General features: G+C 38.6%; 1 protein-coding gene across 3 annotated transcripts; it reads left to right on the forward strand.

Annotated features, from left to right (window-relative positions):
- Positions 1–5,925: 5,925 nt before the first annotated feature.
- Positions 5,926–20,573, forward strand: LOC311094523 (uncharacterized protein). Of its 3 annotated transcripts, none has more exons than XM_084132536.1 (4): positions 5,926–6,590; positions 7,856–8,109; positions 17,567–19,481; positions 20,014–20,573. In XM_084132536.1, the coding sequence occupies exons 2-4, from the start codon at positions 8,052–8,054 to the stop codon at positions 20,042–20,044; spliced, it is 2,004 nt and encodes a 667-aa protein (XP_083988662.1). In that variant the 5' UTR covers positions 5,926–6,590; positions 7,856–8,051; the 3' UTR covers positions 20,045–20,573. The 3 variants fall into 3 exon arrangements, with proteins under 3 accessions (XP_083988662.1, XP_083988661.1, XP_083988663.1); XM_084132535.1 differs by having other exon boundaries at positions 5,926–6,571; XM_084132537.1 differs by lacking the exon at positions 5,926–6,590 and adding an exon at positions 6,672–6,689.
- Positions 20,574–21,078: the final 505 nt, after the last annotated feature.

Below are 21,078 nucleotides of genomic sequence, written 5' to 3' on the forward strand. Positions count from 1 at the left end.
CCTGTATATGCATTTGTTTATTGTGTGATGGTGACTTTGATTCATTCTTTGACTAATTTATTACGGTAATATTTCTCATTGTTGTCAGTAAATAAAATACAATTATTTAATTAATGCTTTATTTATTGTTTGAATGAAAATGTAGATATGTTCACATACACATCTAGAGTGTATTCATACATAGCTATTTCAAATGACATACAGTACATTACATTTTGTTTGTTTTATTGAATTATATCATTTTCAGTAAAAAGTAATATAATTAATTGGTCAGCACAAGTTGTTATTATTGTATGTTTTGGGGTGGGATAGCAATGCAATTCATTCTGGGGTAAAATTAATTTTTAATAATGATACTTAAATTTTTCGAGTATAAAATCAACAGTTTTCTCCAAAGGCGAATCTTCACACAGCTGCCCAACGTCTCCTTTGTGCAGACATTACAAACGCTGAGGAAAACCGTTCTAGGTAGGGCTGTCCAGTTACTGATGTTATGAGGTATATATATATATATGCATGTATATATATATGTGTATATATATATATATATATATATATATATATATATATATATATATATATATATATATCATGGGTTTGCAAACATAATATGAGATTTTATACACAAGAAAAAAGAACCTATAAGGTTGAATATCTTAATATATATTTTCTTAATTAATGATATAATACATTTAAAAAATGCATTTTTTGTTATTTATAAGCCTGAGGGATGAAACGAGAGTTCAATTTAACAAGAAAAAGAGGAAAACAAAGCAGTAAGCCACTTTTGCTTATGGATGAAAATGTTTGGATATAAAATAAAGAAATCAACAACATATTCAAGAGATGACAATTTTGGGATTTCGTTATAAAAATAAATATCGTTAAGGATAAAACGGTGGGTCACATTAGTAGGGTATAAGAACTTAAATCAACCCTAAATGTATTCACAAAATAAATGGGCAGCAGTTTCTTCAAAAAGACCACAAAATGAGCAAGTTTAATCAATATCAAGATATTTACAGATAGATGAATTAAACGTGTCGTTCAAATCTTTTAAGTTGTTGCGCTTGTGATAACGCGTCGTAGGTCACATGATAACGTCAACATGGCAGATGTCCGGTTCACATTCATACTCAACGAGATCTGGCTATAAAGTACCTACTCTTTTAGCACTCGTTAAGTAAGTACTTATTGAAATTGAGTACCTACTCATTGAGTATGCGGTTTGGGGAGAGCGATCAGTGGTCAGTCAGTGTGCACGCTTGTGTTTGGTTTCCGGCTCGTTGCATCTGAGTATCGGATTCACAAAGCGGTTGGAGACGCTGAGGACTGTGAATGGACAGGAGATGGCAGAAGGAAGTGACGAATCAGGGAGTGAATTAGGAATGGAGCTAGGTGGCGGGGAAAATGAAAGATGGGAAGAAATGAAAAGGGGAAAAACCAGGAGAAAACGTAAGAAAGTGGGACAGAAAGGAAGGAGCTCAATCTCAGAAGAGACAGACAATGAGCAAACTAGAGGGGAGGAGGAAGAACATAAGGTAATCTTCAGACTGGAGCAAGAAGGGGCTTCGTTCGGTGAGTGGAACCCGGTTCTTATTACCAAGGGGATAAACAGTCTTTTGGGTGAGGTAAAGAGTGCGAAAGTTCTGCGCAGTGGAGCACTGCTGGTTTTTTGCAGGAATAACGTACAACTTGGGAAAGCGATTAGATTGAATAAGATCGAGGGGAAGAAAGTTAAAGCAACGGTAGCTATGGGTGGGGGTCTCACTCGAGGAGTGATTTTTGGGATTCCCCTTTGTGTTCCGACTGAACAGATAATAAAAAATGTGAAAGGGGCAAAAGTGAGGGAAGTCAGACGCCTCCAAACTACACGTGATGGCCAAAAATGTGACAGCCTGTCGGTGTTAATTACTTTTGATGAGGACCGAATCCCTGATAAAGTGTTTATTGGATATATGAGCTATGATGTGAGGCTCTATGTTCCCCCACCGCTGAGATGTTTCAAATGCCAGAGATATGGGCATGTAGCAGCAGTATGTAAGGGTAAACAAAGGTGTGGGAGGTGTGCAGGGGAGCACGAATATGGGAAATGTGGAAATGGGGCAAAAATCAAGTGCTGCAACTGCGGAGGAGAGCATACCTCTGCATATAGAGGGTGTGAAGTCAGTAAGAGAGCAGAAGAGGTACAGCGAGTGAAAACATCTCAAGGGGTCACGTATGCAGAGGCGGTCAGGAAGGTGGGGATGCAGCCAAATGGCAGTATTGTTAAGCTGGTAGACAGGCCTGAAAGGAGAGTATGTGAGGGATGCAAAAGAGTGAAAGAAGATACATTGATTGTTGAGGAAAAGCAGTTTATACTATTCATGGTGGATATAATTAACTGTACTGCGCAAACGGATAAGAAAACAGAAAAAATCAAAATAATAGTGAAAGCAGCAGAGAAATATCTGGGAGTTGAGGCCGTTGGGTGGGAGGAAGTGGAGGACATGCTGAAAGGAGGCACGACCAGTTCACAGACACCATTACAGTCATCATTACGGGGTGGTGGGCCACCATGGTCATAAGTATTTTGCAGTGGAATGCAAGAAGTCTTACAGCAAATGGACAAGAGTTTAAGAAATTTATTTCAGATCTACAGGACAAACCCAGTGTAATATGTATTCAAGAAACATGGTTGAGAGCACAATGGGATTTCATAATACAAGGGTACACAGATATAAGGAACGACAGGGAAATGGGGAAAGGTGGTGGGGTAGCTACTTTTGTTAGAGACGGAACAAGGTTCAGCAGTGTTCAGTTAGGTAGAGAATGTGAGTCCATAACAATAAAGGTCTGGATAGGAAAATATGAGTTAGCAATAATCAATTATTATAATCCATGTAACAAACTAAGTATAGATATGTTGAATATAGTGATGGGGGATGTGCAGGGGAAAGTGGTGTGGTGCGGTGATTTCAATGCACATAGCACGTTATGGGGGAGTGACAGAACTGATGCAAATGGCTCAATAATAGAAGAATATATAGAAAATAAAGGATTAGTATGCATGAATGATGGGAGGGGAACTAGATATGATTGTGTGCGAAATAAGGAGAGTGTGATTGACTTAACAATGACATCAAATGATATGGCAGGCATCACTGATTGGGAGGTGCTAGAGAAAACATTAATGGGTAGTGACCACTATCCAATTGTTACTAAGATTGGAGTAGAGTTGCAGCGGGAGGAAGATATGAGAATGCCTAGATGGAAAATTTTATAATGATAATTGGGGACTTTTCCGAGAACTGAGTAATAAAAGATTTGAGCAATTATATAAAGAAGAATGGACAAATGTAGATGAGTTAAATGAGAGAGTAGTCACAGCTATGATAAAATCAGCAAATAAGTCAATACCAAAATCAGCAGGGTGTAGAAGCAAAAAGAACATGCCGTGGTGGGATGAAGACTGTAGACAAGCGATTAAAGTACGGAATAGGGCATTTGGGTTGTTAAAGAAACATCATACTATGGAGTTACTAATCCAGTATAAGAGGTCACAAGCAGTAGTTAGAAGAACAGTTAGAGCAGCTAAACGAGCATGCTGGAGACAATACTGCAATAAGATAGGTAGGGAGGTACGGCTATCAGATATTTGGGGAATGATCAGGAAAATGAGTGGAATCAGAAGGAGTACAACAATCCCAATATTGACAAGTAGCAGTAAAATAGCGGTTAGTGGATTAGAAAAGGCAGTCCTGTTAGCTGAAACACTAATAAGAGTTCATAGTTCAGAAAATCTTTCAGTAAAGGCTAAGCAGCAAAGGAGTATTATACTGACACAAAATACATGGGTGAACAGGAAAAAACCAACAACGGAGGAGAATCTAGATCTTCCATTCAGTATGTATGAGTTAAGGAGGGCCATTCCCAGCAACCGACAGTCAGCACCAGGGAAAGATGACATATGCTACTGTATGCTAGATAACATGGATGACAGATCTCTAAAAATAATACTGAAACAAATTAACAAAGTATGGGAGTTAGGGGAGATTCCAGCTGCATGGAAACACTCGGTTATTGTGCCAATTTTAAAATTGGGCAAAGTGGCATCGGATCCATCAAGCTACAGACCCATTGCTCTCACTTCTCAACTAGGGAAAACTATGGAAAAGATGGTAACTGAGAGGTTGATGTATTATATAGAAAGTAGAGATATATTTTCATCTTATCAGAGTGGGTTTCGTAAAGGGAGAAATACAATGGATTCAGTATTGAGCCTAGAATCAGAAATTAGGAAAGCACAAACAAATAGAGAGATAGTGATTGCTGTGTTCTTTGACATAGAGAAAGCATATGACATGCTGTGGAAGGAAGGCCTACTAATCAAACTAGATAAGATGGGAGTGGGAGGGAAGATGTATAATTGGGTGTTGGGATTTCTGTTTGGAAGAACAATAGAGGTCAGGGTAGGGAAAGAATACTCACCAGTATATATGGTTGAAAATGGAACGCCACAGGGGAGTGTGTGTAGTCCAATTCTTTTTAACTGTATGATAAATGACATATTTGAAGAGATAACTGGAGGAGTAAGTAAATCATTGTTTGCTGATGATGGGGCATTATGGGTGAGGGGGAGGAATCAAAAATTCTTGCAGAAGAAGTTGCAGGCAGCAGTTGATACAGTGGAGCAGTGGGCAAATAGGTGGGGGTTTAAAATGTCAAGTGCAAAAACTCAAGTAATATGTTTTGCAAAACGCCATAAAGAAATATTAATAAAATTATATGGTGAAATACTGGAACAAGTAAGAGCTATTCGGTTTTTGGGAGTGATATTTGATGAAAAGCTTACCTGGGGACAGCACATTGAGAAGACTAAGGATAAATGTAAAAGTGTTAATAACCTCTTGAGGTGCTTATCAGGTCGTGATTGGGGTGCATCCAGAAAGTCTCTATTAAATATCTACAAAACCATGATGAGGGCCAGATTAGACTATGGAAGTGTTGCATATATGTCAGCAGCAGAGAGTCACCTTAAGAAGCTGGATGTGGAGCAGGCTAAAGGACTCAGAATATGCAGTGGGGCGTTTAAAACATCTCCGGTTGCAGCACTGCAAGTTGAGATGGGGGAAGAACCTTTGAGAATAAGAAGGACTAAGCTTATGCTGGCATACTGGGTGTATTTGCAGGGCCATAAAAGATCTCATCCAGCAAAGGCCATATTAGAAGACTGTTCAGAGCATGACAAATCAAATTTCAGGAGTTTAGGCTGGGTTGGAAATATAAAGGCTGAAAACATTGGTTTATGTGACGTTCAGTACATCTCAAATGTCCCTCTGCCAGAAATTCCCCCCTGGCTGTTCCAGATGCCATCAGTAGATTTCAACCTTCAATACAAGCTTAAAAATAAGATAATGCAGGGAGAAACTGGAATAGTAGTACAAAGGTATATTGAACAGAATTATGCAAATGAAATAGTAATATTTACAGATGGATCAAAAGAGCCAGAAAAGGGGTGCACCGGTGCTGCGGTTTACATCCCAGAGCTCAAAGTGGCAATTAAGAAGAGAGCAACAGACCATGCATCAGTATTCACAGTTGAACTCCTGGCTATCACACTTGCACTAAAATGGTTAGGGGGACAAAATAGGGCCAATGCACTTATTGCATCAGATAGTTGGGCAGCCCTCTGTAGTATCAAGACCATGAAATCATGCAGGCAAGATCTAATCATGGAGATTCATCAAATGCTGTATGACCTTCATAGCAGGGGGAGGACAGTTTGCTTTTTGTGGGTTCCTGCTCATGCAGGGGTTGAGGGTAATGAAGAGGCAGACATACTCGCAAAACAAGCACTTAGTTTACAGATAGTGAACAACATCCCACTGGGGAAAACAGAAGGGAAGGCAATTATTAAAATACAAATGCAAAAAGTTTGGCAGGAGTATTGGGATATAAATGAGACAGGAAGACACTTTTATAGCATACAAAAACAGGTGGGGAAGGGAGGAGTGGTGGGCGGAAGCAGGAAGGAGGAGGTGGTCATCACCCGCCTTAGATTAGGACACACGGAGCTTAACAGCACGTTACAAAGAATTGGGAAACATCCTACAGGGAAATGTAGATCATGTGAACAATCTGAGTCTGTACAGCATGTTCTTATGGAATGTAAGGAATATGAGAGAGAGAGGAGAGAACTAAGAGCCGCACTGCAAAAGGAAAGTGTTAGTTTCACAGTAGGAAACATGTTGCAAAGATCGGGAAACATTAGGAGGCATGTATATAAATACTTGAGGGAAACAGGGTTAATGTATAGGATTAAAGGTTTTTTTTTTTTTTTTTTTTTTTTTTCTCCTCTGTCATCGAATGTACCACACTCCAGTCCGGTAAGTGGCGGCAATGCACCTATAAGCTGGTGCCAGCCGCCAATCAAATCTAAAAGAAGAAGAAGAAGAGTATGCGGTTTGGAACGCAGCCTATGACGACCGCGGGGGTGTCCCGTACGCGCGTGCGTTGGCGGCCGATGACGTCACCGCTCGCTCACGCCGTCTTTTCCGTCATTGAGAGTTTCACCGTCGAGTCTTCTGAGGTGAGGAGAGCAGTTCACGGTATTTCTCATATTTACACAACCATCACACACACTTTATACAGTTTGATTAAGCAACAGGCTCATTTCTGTATTGTTTTCATCGATCGCAGCGATACTTGTGAGTCTTTTCTTGCGTCTTCCTTCTGAAATAAACATTTAGTGCAGCAGCAGCAGCGAGCATGAGGAGAATATGTTGAGTTCATTCAGACCTGAGCGATGTTGTGTTCGTTTGTGTGATTGTCTCGATGTTTGTGTGAGAACTGTTACTGAATGTCAAGTTAAAGTTTGAGATCTGTGAGGGGAATTGGTGGGAATCGTGTTGCTGTTGCCGTTTTCATGTTTACCTTTCTTTATTATTGTCGACATTTATCTTTGGCAGATTACATTTACTTATTAAAATTGATGTAGACACTTTATTGCCCCTGTATGAGTAATGAACGTGGGAAATATCAAATCTATACATGCATGGGAGTATGAATATTAAGTTTGACACAGGAAACGTTACATTTTCTTTATTTTTTAGAGTTTTATGATCATTGTCAGTTTCTGTACATATGAATAGGCTATGTAACATGTTAATGATGGAATTACTTTATTGCAATTAATAGTTATTATAAAGTCAAACTATATTTAGATTCACATATTATGTGTTGTAGTTTTTTGCCTGAAGAGGTTCATATAAAGAGAGGTTATTTATTTAATTATTTTGTTTTATTATTGATGATTTATCCATGTTATATTGTGAGAAATAACAGTATTGTCTTTCAATATAGCAGTTTTACAGGCTTTTATCATGTATCCTGACTCAAATAATGTGTTTCTAACAGCAAACACTCAGAATAAAGTGAGATGATCTGCTGATGATCCTGAATGGCTTGTTGAATGAGTGTTGATAGTCTGAGGCTCATCAATATTAACAGATCTGCTGAAAACACTCCTGCATCCTGTTTTCACCTCATTTATTATGCTGATGTCTTCAGATCTCAGCAGACTGAGGGGATTTGTTGGCTACTTTGTGTACCTTTTATTTCTTTTTTTTATGATTTTGTTGTTTTTCTTACCATTATTTATATTTGGAAGAATTACAATTATTTATATTATTTTCTATATTTCTAGATGCCTGTATTTTAATGAAGAAGCAGAATTATGTTAGGATTAGCAATAAAAATAATTAATGAATTGGCATCAGTTACTGTACGATGAATAGATAGACAGACATAAATGCTTAGAAGTGTCATTTATTATAAAAACAAACTCAGTGATTTATATTTTTGATTTTGGCAGACCAGCCCCTCCCACAGTAATTCATCATCAGTGAAGCTCCTCCCACAGCAGTCACATCATCAGTGAAGCTCCTCCCACAGTAATTCTCCAATAAATGCTGTAAATTCCCATCAGCTGCAAGTGAAGACGAGCATCAGAGCATCAGGAAGAGCTGAAATCTGCAAAGACTGAGTTTATTAAAGAGGACAGAGAGAACATGAGTGATCCAGAACCCTGCAGAATGAAACACACTGAAGATCCTGAAGAACAAAGAGGTTGGTGTTTATTCTCCATTCATTCATGATGCTGAAGAACATTCATGTTAGAAACATTCAAGCACTTCATCACATTTAGATAAACAGTTCAACTATGAAACGGTACAGAATGTTCTGGGTTTTCTTCAACAAATGGTCAGTAAAGGGAGGTTTGAGACATTTTTATATTGATTGTCAACATCAGATCAAGCTAAATACTATTTTAACTTTAATTGTTTTATTTTACATTTATTTTATATCTGGTTCCCAATTTGCAACAACATTACCAGAAGTTTAGTCATTTTCAACAAAGTTTACACAATATATATTTTTAAGAATAGTCAGTAAACACCAAGTTACTGATAAAGTTGTATTTGTTAAACATCATACAAGTTATTCATAGTTATAGAGATTATTCTTACAGTAACGTTGGTAATGGGGTTGATGAATACAGTCAATGCTACAGTTTGTGTAAAAACCATAGACTGTAAAAAATATGGACAAAGCGTATGTGACGTCACCCATAGACTTTCTGAAGAACGGGTTTGAAGCCGTTTATGGGGGGTATGGGCGGCGCCATCTTGGAAAATCTTGGGAAATCCTAACCCCGCCCACCTTGTGACGCAGCGCGCATCACTCAGCTCGCTCTGCTACTCCGGTTATCTCTGTGTATATTTTAGGCAACGAAATATGATATAAAACACCATACTAACTCTTTTCGTTTTCATTTAAAGAAATCTTAAACATGATAGCCACAAAAGTGTGGTTCAGGCAATGCGTATTGATTATATTCACTGCACATAACGTTTGCCTATTTATAAAAAAACTAAATATAAAACACAAACCTGCCTCTTTTTTCGTTTTAAATATAATATAAAAATATTAAACATTTTAATATGGTCCAGGCAATATGTGCATTTGTACTAAACAACAGATTTTGCAGTAAACAACATTACAGTTTTTAAAATTTTTAAATACACGTATTAAAATTTAAAATGACAAAACTCAACCCAGTCTCTTTTTGTCAAATTTCAGTTTTATCAATATTAACCATTATAAAAGTATAAGTAAAAGGTATAAGAAGCTCTACAAATAAAGCAAACAATTCAGTCAAACATACAAAATCAGCGCTCTAGTCTAACCATACAACGGTAAACTTAAATAGCTTATAAAGTTATGAAACTTCCCCTCAGCCAAAACGATTGGCCAGGGAACAAATTATAGATTCACGAGACCAAAAATCGCCCGTTAGATATAGACAAGACGAATTATATCTCATGTTTAACCACTACAGAGACGCCAGAGACAGCGGCAAACCTCATAACGACAAGCCGAGGAAAGGCTGTTCCAGGCGGGGTACATGAGCACCGAGCGCCCTGTCATTGCTGGATCTCACAACTGGATACAATTTTCATAAATCTTTAAATAAACCACAGATTTGAGCTTTAAACAACTACATTCTCGCCTGAAAAACTCTTAAAACTACATTTCATGATACAGAAACAGTAGCATTATATTTCAACTGTTAAAAAATGGCGCTTCTTATGTTGTCATTCTCCTTGGCGCAGCCTAAGCTGTCAATCAAGCTGTCAATCAAAGTTAACCACGCCCTTATTTGTCATACATTTTATATCTAAATACGATCTAAACTAACGAGTTAGAAAAAAATTCACCCCCCTCACAGTTGTCAGGCACTCGGAACCTATCGAAAAATACAATAAAACTCCATGGGACCAACCTGTAAAAACATGAATTTATGCTGTGAAAACTGACATTTTAACATGACATTTGCTCCCTTTTGGGACCTCGCCCTAGCGGATTTTCGATGTATTGCAGTTTTTTCGCACTTCCGGGTAGGCTTCATTTTTCAGATTAGAATGTTGCCGCTTGGTAAAAACTGAGACAATGGATTGAGAATAGGCTTGTTTGAGTTGCGCCTTGCCTCGCCTGAAATGTATGCGAGAGTAGGCGGCTGCAGTGAGAGGAGGAGTGAAAAAAGCACAGGCAAGATGGACAGTTCTCTCTTCTCGTAGTGGATCTGACACCTGTGAGATCAGAGATTGATATTGCGGGATTCACAGGATTCACGCTCGTGCACAGTGTTGCTAATAAACTGGATGTAATTTAAGTTCTGTTGCTTTTATATGAAAATAAATAGGCTATATATATTATTTTATATATAAATATGACAACAATCAAAAAACCCATAGAGATTACTGTCAGAGAGTTTGGGAATACTCACACAAAATGTATACACATAAAAACACGATATCAGAGTTTTAAATTCAAACATTTATACAGAGAACAATACATTACGGTTAAACCAATGAGCAATAAGCTGTGTCGTCAGCAAGTCGTTTCCCATCGTGCTTTTGATCAGCGCAGTCGCTGGAGAGCATATATATCACACACACAAACGCAAAGAAAAATGTAATTCATTTATTTGACAAATTCAATTCCTTAAGGCCTCTCCTCAGGAGGTTAGACCCTAATTTGTACAATAGCAACAACACTCCTCTACTAATGGTTGTATTTGAAGGTGCAATGCTTCACAGCCAGTAGCACAGCCCTTGAAGGAGCGTAGCTATGAGCAGCACCTGTGAAATTCAATTTGCAGGAAAGGAGTGAGTTAAGGGTTGAATTGTCAATCCTTGTTCTATTCTCTGTCACTATCTTTCTAACCATGCTGAACACCCTCTCTGATGATGCATTGCTGTGTGGCACACACAAAAGTGCCTTCATTAAATGCACCAGAGTCTGGAATCTTCCATCTCTCCCTAGCTGTCCTGGATGAACATGAATTCTTTTTTCCATTCAGTTAGGAATTTGCAGGCATATTTTCTCTTTTTATTCGCCATGGTCTCTTCTTTCTTCCTTTTCCCCTTCTTCTTCTGCTTCTTTTTCCGTTCTGATTGCGGCGCTTGACTTCGAGGTGTAACCTTTATTATTGTTCAGTCTGAAACGGCGCCCAGTGACGGATGGTGTAGCAATATTGTTGTCCGGGTGGAAATCGGGAGAAATTCGGGAGAAAGGTCGGTCCGGGAGATTTTCGGGAGGGGCTTTGAAATTCGGGAGTCTCCCGGGAAAATCGGGAGGGTTGGCATGTGTGATCGTAAGCTTAGACGCCTCTCGCGGTTTAAACAAATAGGGCTGTGCAACAAACTGAAGCTCCTCTTCTATAATATACGTTGTGTGTCGAGTCAGGGGTTAGTCTTCCACCGTAAATCGATGCATATGGTCGGTCGTCTGGCTGAAGCTAGTTATTTTAGGTTATAAAGTTATAAATATGGGTATTTTCCTTACACAAACACATGGCTTCACTTCAGAAGGCCTTAATTAACCCCCTGGAGTAAAAGTGGAGCACTGTTATCATGGATGGGTGCACTTTTTTGGGCTTCAGATTTTCTCTAGCCATTCACTGCCATAAAGCTTGGAAGAGCCAGGACATTTTTTAATATAACTCTGATTGTATTCATCTGAAAGAGGAATGTCACATACACCTAGGATGGCTTGAGGGTGTATAAATCAGGGGCTAATTTGACATACATCATTCTTATGAAAATACCTAAGATATCGCTATCATGTGTTTGTCTTCATGTTTCTTCAGTCAAATGTCTCTATTTGCATGTTATTATATCCATATTGGTATTTCCTGAAACGTCATAATTATCTATGAATCTCACTTGTGGACTTTCTGTGCAAGGTATGAATCGGTGTGTACTGGGCTTCCAGTATGAATGAAACAGAATTGACATGAGAGTGTTTAGCGCTCCATATCGCTATCATCTCCCCATTTTGGGTAAAAATAGAAAAATAATACTAAAGTACTTTGTAACGTAGTTACTTGAGTAGTTTTTAAGCAAACTACTTATTTACTCTTACTTGAGTCATATTATTTTTCAGTACTTCTACTTGTACTCAAGTAAATTATTACTTAAGTAGCAATACTTTTACTTAAGTACAATTATTTAGTACTCTTTCCACCACTGCCTATTATTTTCTTGTCTTCCCATCATGCAGTAGAAAGAGCCCAGATGATTACACTTCCTGTGTGTCAGTTTTAAGAAATGCTCTGTTTTTAAAAGGAGGAAAATCATGTCAGGAGTAACAGGGTTGAGTGAAACATGTAGGACACAGATAAAGCTAATAAAATAGTTAATTTAAAGCCAGTTAAAGTTATGGCCACTCTACACTTTGAGCTTGTGAAGTTTCTACAGACGCTGCAACGGTCGTGAAATGACGTCAATAAATTTAACAAATAACAAATAATAATAATTCAAAATGTAAAAATAAACAATCCTCTCCACTTGAATGCTAAAAGCTTGTGCTATTTCTCACAGGGTAATTCACTTGAGCTTGTGTTTCTGGTGTCCCACTTTCACATGCGCATGAATGGAAGTCAGTGCAAGGAAAGGTCTACTGTGAACGGCCATTAATAATTAAAATGTTTTAGTCAAATAAATATCAATCTCAAAGTTGGTGTCAAAATATGGCAGTGTTGTATATTTTAATGTTAATAAACTTCCGGAATTCGAATGCGCATCCGTCGCGTCTGAACGCGTTGTTGTCTTTGGAGCTCTATCGATTTTGATTTATAATTCTTGATTTTTCCCTTTAAACTCACTTACAACGAACATTTTTTACTTTTCCTCACTGAGAAGCACTACTGCTCAAACCTCATAGTTAGCCTACAACGCGGACTGTTGAGCAGACGCGTCTCAAGCCTTTTATGATCCAACACTGGATACTCTTATAGGTTACGTCCGTGGATCACGGCTGAACGTGTCTTCTCCACACTCACTAACAAACAAACATGGTGAGTATATCAGATGTAAGTAGTCTACCTCTTGGTGCAGGTGAAGATACATTTGAGCTGCACACGTTGCAGTCTGAGCTGGAAGCTGTTGAGAAACAGATCCACGACCTTTTAGTGAGACAAGCCGAGCTGATAGACCGGTGGTTAGCTCTTGAAACATCACGCGCCGATGCACACAAATCAGTGATTAACGTTACTAACCCGCTGACTCCGACCTCGTCTACTCCGTGCGTTACTCAGCATCAGTCCCGAGCGCCGAGGTCGCGATCAGCCATAGTCTCGTTCACTCCGGCTCCAACACGCCACCACGAAGCCTGGATGGTTCAGCAGCGGAAGACGCGAGTCAGGTCTAGACCAAGACTCTCTCCGCCCCTCCCGGTTTTCGAGTTATCCACACAAAACCGTTTCTTCCCTCTTTGCGAAACCGAACGCGATGCTGTGATCATCGGCGATTCCATCGTTCGGCACGTACACGCTACATTAGGTAAAAGTAAGGTGCACAGTCACTGCTTTCCTGGTGCTCGTGTTTCTGAAATTGCTGCTCGCGTTCCCGAGATTCTGAACGATGACGAGCGCGTCGGAACTGTGGTCCTGCACGCGGGAGTGAACGACATCAGGCTGCGCCAGACAGAGGTTCTGAAGAAAGACTTCAGGAATCTGATCGATACGGTACGCAGCACATCGCCTGTAACAACGATCATAGTGTCAGGACCGCTTCCCACGTACCGACTAGGACATGAAAAGTTTAGTAGACTATTCGCGCTAAATGAATGGTTAATGTCATGTGCAATGAGCAGAAATTGCTCTTTGTAAATAATTGGAATCTGTTTTGGGAGTGTCCTAGGCTTTTCCGTGCCGATGGCTTACACCCAAGCAGATTCGGAGTGGATCTTCTATCGGATAACATCTCCAAAATGTTAAATACCATTAAATGACTAGTAACCAAAAGTCCAAATCATAGTCTCTCCTGCACCAATTTAAATAATATAAATACTAGTGTAGAACATTGCATAGAAACTGTGTCTATTCCTCGTTTAGTGAGATCAAATAATAATTCTACTGCAGGATCTAGGAAAAATCTAATTGTTATTAAAAGAGAAAATGTTGCTATTAGTAAACAAAAACAATTTTTAAAGCTAGGTCTTCTAAACATTAGATCACTCACACCTAAGGCAGTTATTGTAAATGAAATAGTCACAGATAATAGCTTCGATGTACTTTGCCTTACTGAAACCTGGCTTAAACCAAATGATTATTTTGGTCTAAATGAGTCTACTCCATCTGGATACTCCTATAAACATGAACCCCGTCTGATTGGTCGTGGCGGCGGTGTTGCAACAATCTATAGAGATATTCTCAATGTTACTCAGAAAACGGGTTATAAGTTTATTTCGTTTGAAGTACTTGTACTAAATGTTACGCTCTTAGATGTTAGAAAAAAATCCATATTATCTCTAGCTTTGGCTACCGTATATAGACCGCCTGGGCCTTACGCTGATTTCCTAAAAGAGTTTGCAGATTTTCTCTCAGATCTATTGGTCAATGTAGATAAAGCATTAATTGTTGGAGATTTTAACATACACATTGATAATTCAAATGATGCGTTAGGGGCTGCGTTTATAGATTTATTAAATTCCTTTGGGGTCAAGCAAAACGTCACCGGACCAACTCATCGTCTTAATCACACACTCGATTTAATTATATCATATGGAACCGATCCAACCGATATAGATATCATTCCACAAAGTGATGATGTCACTGACCATTACTTGGTAACTTGCATATTACATACTGCTGTAATATGTCATGATGCGCCGCGTTATCGACCAGGCAGAACAATCCTTCCATCCACCATAGATAATTTCTCAAATTGCTTATCTGATCTGTCTCAGCTGCTGCCTGAACCCAAACAAACAGATGAACTAGAAGAACTGACTAGCACTATGAGCACCATTCTCTCTAGAACATTGGATGTTGTTGCACCCATTAAATTAAAAAAGGTCAGAGAGAAAATTAAAGCACCATGGTACAATAATACTACGCATGTTCTAAAGAGAGAAACCCGTAATTTAGAGCGTAAATGGAAACAAACTAATTTAGAGGTCTTTAGAATCGCGTGGAAAGACAGTATGTCACGTTATAAAAAGGCCCTAAAAGCGGCCAGGGCTGAGCACCTCCGCAAACTAATAGAACATAACCAAAACAATCCTAGGTTTTTATTTAACACCGTGGCTAGACTAACAAATAAACAGACGTCACCCGAACAAAATATCCCGTTACAGTTTAGTAGTAATGATTTCATTAACTTCTTCACTGAGAAAATAGAAAACATCAGAACCACAATTGTAAACGTTCAATCCTCAATCGCGCCTTATAATTCAGCCTCAATTATCACCCCGCAAGAACAATTACAGTGCTTTACAACTATAGAACAAAAAGAGTTAAATAAACTTATCACTTCATCTAAAACAACAACATGTTTATTAGATCCTATACCAACTAAACTACTGAAAGTAGTGTTACCTATAGTGGAAGAGCCTCTCCTCAATATTATTAACTCATCTTTATCTTTAGGTCATGTTCCAAGAACATTTAAATTGGCAGTTATAAAACCTCTCATTAAGAAACCACAATTAGATCATAATAATCTAGCAAATTATAGACCCATTTCAAATCTTCCATTTATGTCTAAAATACTAGAAAAGGTTGTGTCCACTCAATTGGGCTCTTTCTTGCAAGAAAATGATATATATGAAAAATTTCAGTCAGGATTCAGGCCGCATCATAGCACTGAAACTGCGCTCGTTAAAATCACAAATGATTTACTTTTAGCTTCTGACCAAGGCTGTATCTCAATACTAGTTTTACTTGATCTAAGCACTGCGTTCGATACTATAGATCACACAATACTCTTAGATCGACTACAAAATTATACTGGTGTTCAAGGACAAGCATTAAGCTGGTTTAGATCATACTTATCTGACCGCTACCATTTTGTCTATTTAAATGGAGAAAAATCGATCATAACTCCAGTAAACTATGGAGTGCCGCAGGGATCTGTGTTGGGCCCTCTGTTATTCTCAATATATATGCTGCCACTTGGAAATATTATAAGGAAACATGGAATTAGTTTCCATTGTTATGCTGATGACACTCAAATATATATTTCATCACGGCCAGATGAAAACGCTAAATTATCCAAATTGACAGGGTGTGTTAAAGATATAAAAGATTGGATGACGCGTAATTTTCTTTTATTAAATCCAGACAAGACAGAGGTAATACTTATCGGTTCAAAAAAACGCCCACAGAACCTCTCACAATACAACTTTGACATCGTAGGATGTCCTGTTACTTTATCCTCTACAGTAAAAGACCTGGGTGTTATACTCGATGGTAACCTGTCTTTTGAAAATCATATTTCGTATGTTACAAGAACAGCCTTTTTCCACCTTAGAAACATTGCTAAGCTACGTAATATGCTATCAGTTTCTGATGCAGAAAAGTTAGTTCATGCATTCATGACCTCGAGACTAGATTACTGTAATGCTTTATTAGCTGGTTGTCCTGCATCCTCAATAAATAAGCTACAGTTAGTCCAAAATGCAGCCGCTAGAGTTCTTACTAGATCAAGAAAATATGATCATATAACACCGATTTTATCATCACTACATTGGCTACCTATAAAGTTCCGTATTAATTATAAGGTATTGCTACTGACTTACAAAGCCCTAAATGGCTTAGCTCCAGTCTATTTAACGGATCTTCTATCGCCCTATAATCCATCCCGCTCTTCAAGATCAATAAATTCGAGGCTTTTGGTCATACCTAGGATATCCAGATCCACCAAAGGAGGGAGAGCATTTTCACATTTGGCTCCAAAACTCTGGAATAGTCTTCCTGATACTGTTCGTTGCTCGGACTCGCTCTCCCAGTTTAAAACTAGATTAAAGACGCATCTTTTCGGCCAGGCATTCATATAATATTGTTAATCTTACAGTTCAAACTACAATCCGGCCTCTAGTTCATAAATGCCAGAGGAGAACTGGCCCCCGACTGAGCCTGGGTTCTCCCAAGGTTTTTTTTTTTTTCTCCATTAGGTCACCTGATGGAGTTTTAGGACACCATTAGGTCACTTGATGGAGTTTTTTCGGTTCCTTGCCACTGTTGCCTTTGGCTTGCTCAGTCGGGGATATTTTGGGGATATTTAATTTTATTCTATCAATCAATAAATTCCACTAGAAACAAACCTTGTTGTATTATTTTATTTTAATTCAATACTGTGAAGCTGATTTGATACAATCTGTATTGTGAAAAGCGCTATACAAATATACTTGATTTGATTTGATTTGAATATCATGTTAGATAATTGTGTCATTGATCAAATATATTTAATAGTTCTTGCTAAAGAAACATGGGATTCGTGCCTATAATGTTTTAAAAATAATAATTGAAAGATAAATTTTCCTCATTCATGGAAAGTTTCAAGGACATATAATCAATTTATAAAAAGGCATCAAATTATCACAATATTTCATAACAGTTGTCTACTTTCTACTATTACATCAGGGCTCACTTTCATGTCCTTTCACTTTATATTCCTCTCTTTGAGTTATTTTGATGTACTGAAAATGAAATTAATATTTTTTTCTTTGATGTCAGACCCGGTGGAAGTGAAGGAGGAGAGTGAAGAACCGAGTGAAGTGAAGGAGGAGAGAGAAGAACCGAGTGAAGTGAAGGAGGAGAGTGAAGAACCGATGGAAGTGAAGGAGGAGAGTGAAGAACTGAGTGAAGTGAAGGAGGAGAGTGAAGAACTGAGTGAAGTGAAGGAGGAGAGTGAAGAACTGAGTGAAGAACCGATGGAAGTGAAGGAGGAGAGTGAAGAACTGAGTGAAGTGAAGGAGGAGAGTGAAGAACTGAGTGAAGTGAAGGAGGAGAGAGAAGAACTGAGTAAAGTGGAGGAGGAGAGTGAAGAACTGAGTGAAGTGAAGGAGGAGAGTGAAGAACTGAGTGAAGTGAAGGAGGAGAGTGAAGAACTGAGTGAAGTGAAGGAGAGTGAAGAACTGAGTGAAGTGAAGGAGGAGAGTGAAGAACTGAGTAAAGTGGAGGAGGAGAGTGAAGAACTGAGTGAAGTGAAGGAGGAGAGAGAAGAACTGAGTGAAGTGAAGGAGAGTGAAGAACTGAGTGAAGTGAAGGAGGAGAGTGAAGAACTGAGTAAAGTGGAGGAGGAGAGTGAAGAACTGAGTGAAGTGAAGGAGGAGAGAGAAGAACTGAGTGAAGTGAAGGAGGAGACTGAAGAACTGAGTGAAGTGAAGGAGGAGAGTGAAGAACTGAGTGAAGTGGAGGAGGAGAGTGAAGAACTGAGTGAAGTGGAGGAGCAACATCATGTCCATCCTGGAGGAAAACCTTTGAGTCGCTCAAAGACAAAAAATATATTTTTAAAGAAAAGAGCCAAGAAATCTTTCACCTGCACTCAGTGTGGAAGGAGTTTCACAACCAAATGTAGTCTTGAGCGTCACATGAGGATCCACACCGGAGAGAAGCCGTTCTCATGTGATCAAGGTGGCAAAACATTTCTTAGGTCATCAGACCTGAAGTCACACCTGACAGTTCATACGAAGGAGAAGCCGCATTCATGTTCTGTGTGTGGAAAGAGTTTTTCACTGCTGCTAACTTTACATAGACATCAGAAAATTCACACTGGAGTGAGAGAGTACATTTGCTTTGAGTGTGAGAAGACTTTCATTTCAGCTAACTGTTTAAAACTGCACCAGAGAATTCACACTGGAGAAAAACCTTACAAGTGTTCACACTGTGACAAGAGATTCAGTCGATCAGCACGTCTGAAAACACATGAGATGAACCACACTGGAGAGAAGCCCCACACGTGTGATCAGTGTGGAAAGAGTTTTGCTTTAAAAAGTGAGATGAAGCTACACATGAGGATCCACACCGGAGAGAAGCAGTTCTCATGTGATCAATGTGGCAAAACATTTCTTAAGTCATCAGACCTGAAGTCACACCTGACAGTTCATACGAAGGAGAAGCCGCATTCATGTTCTGTGTGTGGAAAGAGTTTTTCACTGCTGCTAACTTTACATAGACATCAGAAAATTCACACTGGAGTGAGAGAGTACATTTGCTTTGAGTGTGAGAAGACTTTCATTTCAGCTAACTGTTTAAAACTGCACCAGAGAATTCACACTGGAGAAAAACCTTACAAGTGTTCACACTGTGACAAGAGATTCAGTCAGTCAACATCTCTGAAAACACATGAGAGGATCCACACTGGAGAAAAACCTTACAAGTGTTCACACTGTGACAAGATATACAGTCAGTCAGCACATCTGAAAACACATGAGAGGATCCACACTGGAGAAAAACCTTACAAGTGTTCACACTGTGACAAGAGATTCAGTGTGTCAACAAATCTGAAAACACATGAGAGGATCCACAGCAGAGAGAAGCCGCACACGTGTGATCAGTGTGGAAAGAGTTTCTCCTTTAAAACTCACCTGAATTTACACATGAAGATCCATGCAGTGGAGAAACCACTTAAGCACAGTCTGAGATCACAGTAAGTAATTTATTTTCATGTGCTGAGCAACAAATTATTTTCTGTGTAAGTCGTACAAAACCTTTCTTTTTAGCAAACTTTGTGCACACAATGTTGTCAATGCTCTAGTTCATTTGTAGAAAACCTCTTCAAAAACACATTTTCTTCTCTGAATATTACTCTTCAGCTCACAGTCTGTAAATTATACCTTATTATATGTTGTTTGTTTGAATCCCTTTTTGTTTGTATCTTTAACCTAACGTTGACCTCTGTATTACTTTCTGCAGTCACTCCTTTTTCAGTAAGGGGCAATATTTGCCCCCTTAAATCTATAGTTCCAGTGCATTTTTTACCTTTACAAATGCCTTTATAAAATAAATAATGCTAAATAAATAAATAACGCTCTAGTGCCCTCTATTGGCCAGCCGCCCCTGCTGAGCTGATGAATATATAATGTACTGATGATATTCACAAATGATATCCCTGAGAATACAATACAGTTGAGTCTGCCTTATTTTATATATTCATACTCCATATTTTCTGTCTCTTTCAGAGATGTCTGTGACCGGCTCCAGTCCAGATGATCCGGGTTCTTCTGATGGGCAGAACCGGCTCTGGGAAAAGCTCATCAGGAAACACTGTACTAGGAGAAAAGAGGCTTAAAGTTGAGAAGAAACAAGAAGCTTAAGTGGATTCTCCAGATCTACTGGATCCATATCTGAATCTGGAGATGATGATGATGAGAGAACAGCTCGTCTCTCGACACACCTGCACTTTATGATAATGAACTCAGTAAAGTGTAGATTGTAGCTGAAATAGTAAAGTTTATTATATTCTTGTCTCCTGGACTACACACTTAAAGTGGATTGGAAAAAAAAACCATACCTATGGACTAAACACGTGTTGTGCATGTGCACGCCGTCTGCGTTTTCGCGGGTTTGCGTTTTTCAAGTTTGCGCAGAGATAACTTTTTTTTCAGCATTTTTCAGGGCTTGCAGCTTGATCCTATTTCAGGGTTTGCGTTCTCGAGCCTCAGGCACTGTTTGGTGCAGATTACTTCATGTAATTATTGATTAAACTCTTTTCTCATTTTATCAACATCTCATTTTTATTGTCCATTTTCTTATTTTCTGCTGATTCTGCTTTAATTAGGAATACATTTAGTTCTGAAAGTCATAAAGTATCCTGATATGATTGCTTTTTGAGCTTTCCATGTTTTCATTTTCTCAGTAGAGCTTTTAAATGCCTAATATATTATATTTCACTGCACACATGACTGACATTGATTGAGATTGCTGTCTGTCTACATTAACAGTTTCATATCCAGTATTATATATACATTTCAAAGAGTTTGTTCTAGTCAGTTTGAAGTTCATTCACACCATGAGGCTTCATGAAGTCAGAACAATCACTATGAACTTTAAACAACATCAGACCAAGCTCCAGCTTTGAGATGTAGGGTGGGCCAAGTGAAACTCCTAGTTTTAACATTATTTTTTACCTAAAACTTTATTTTATAAAACTTTATTTTATAACAAAAGAGGCCGGTCTTGATATTTGCAGGGTTCAACACAAATGAGCTTTTCTACAGGTTCATTCTGGTTCAGATTTTTACTTG

Source organism: Abramis brama (assembly GCF_963993115.1).
Source record: "Abramis brama genome assembly, chromosome: 1".
Classification (NCBI taxonomy): domain Eukaryota; kingdom Metazoa; phylum Chordata; class Actinopteri; order Cypriniformes; family Leuciscidae; genus Abramis; species Abramis brama.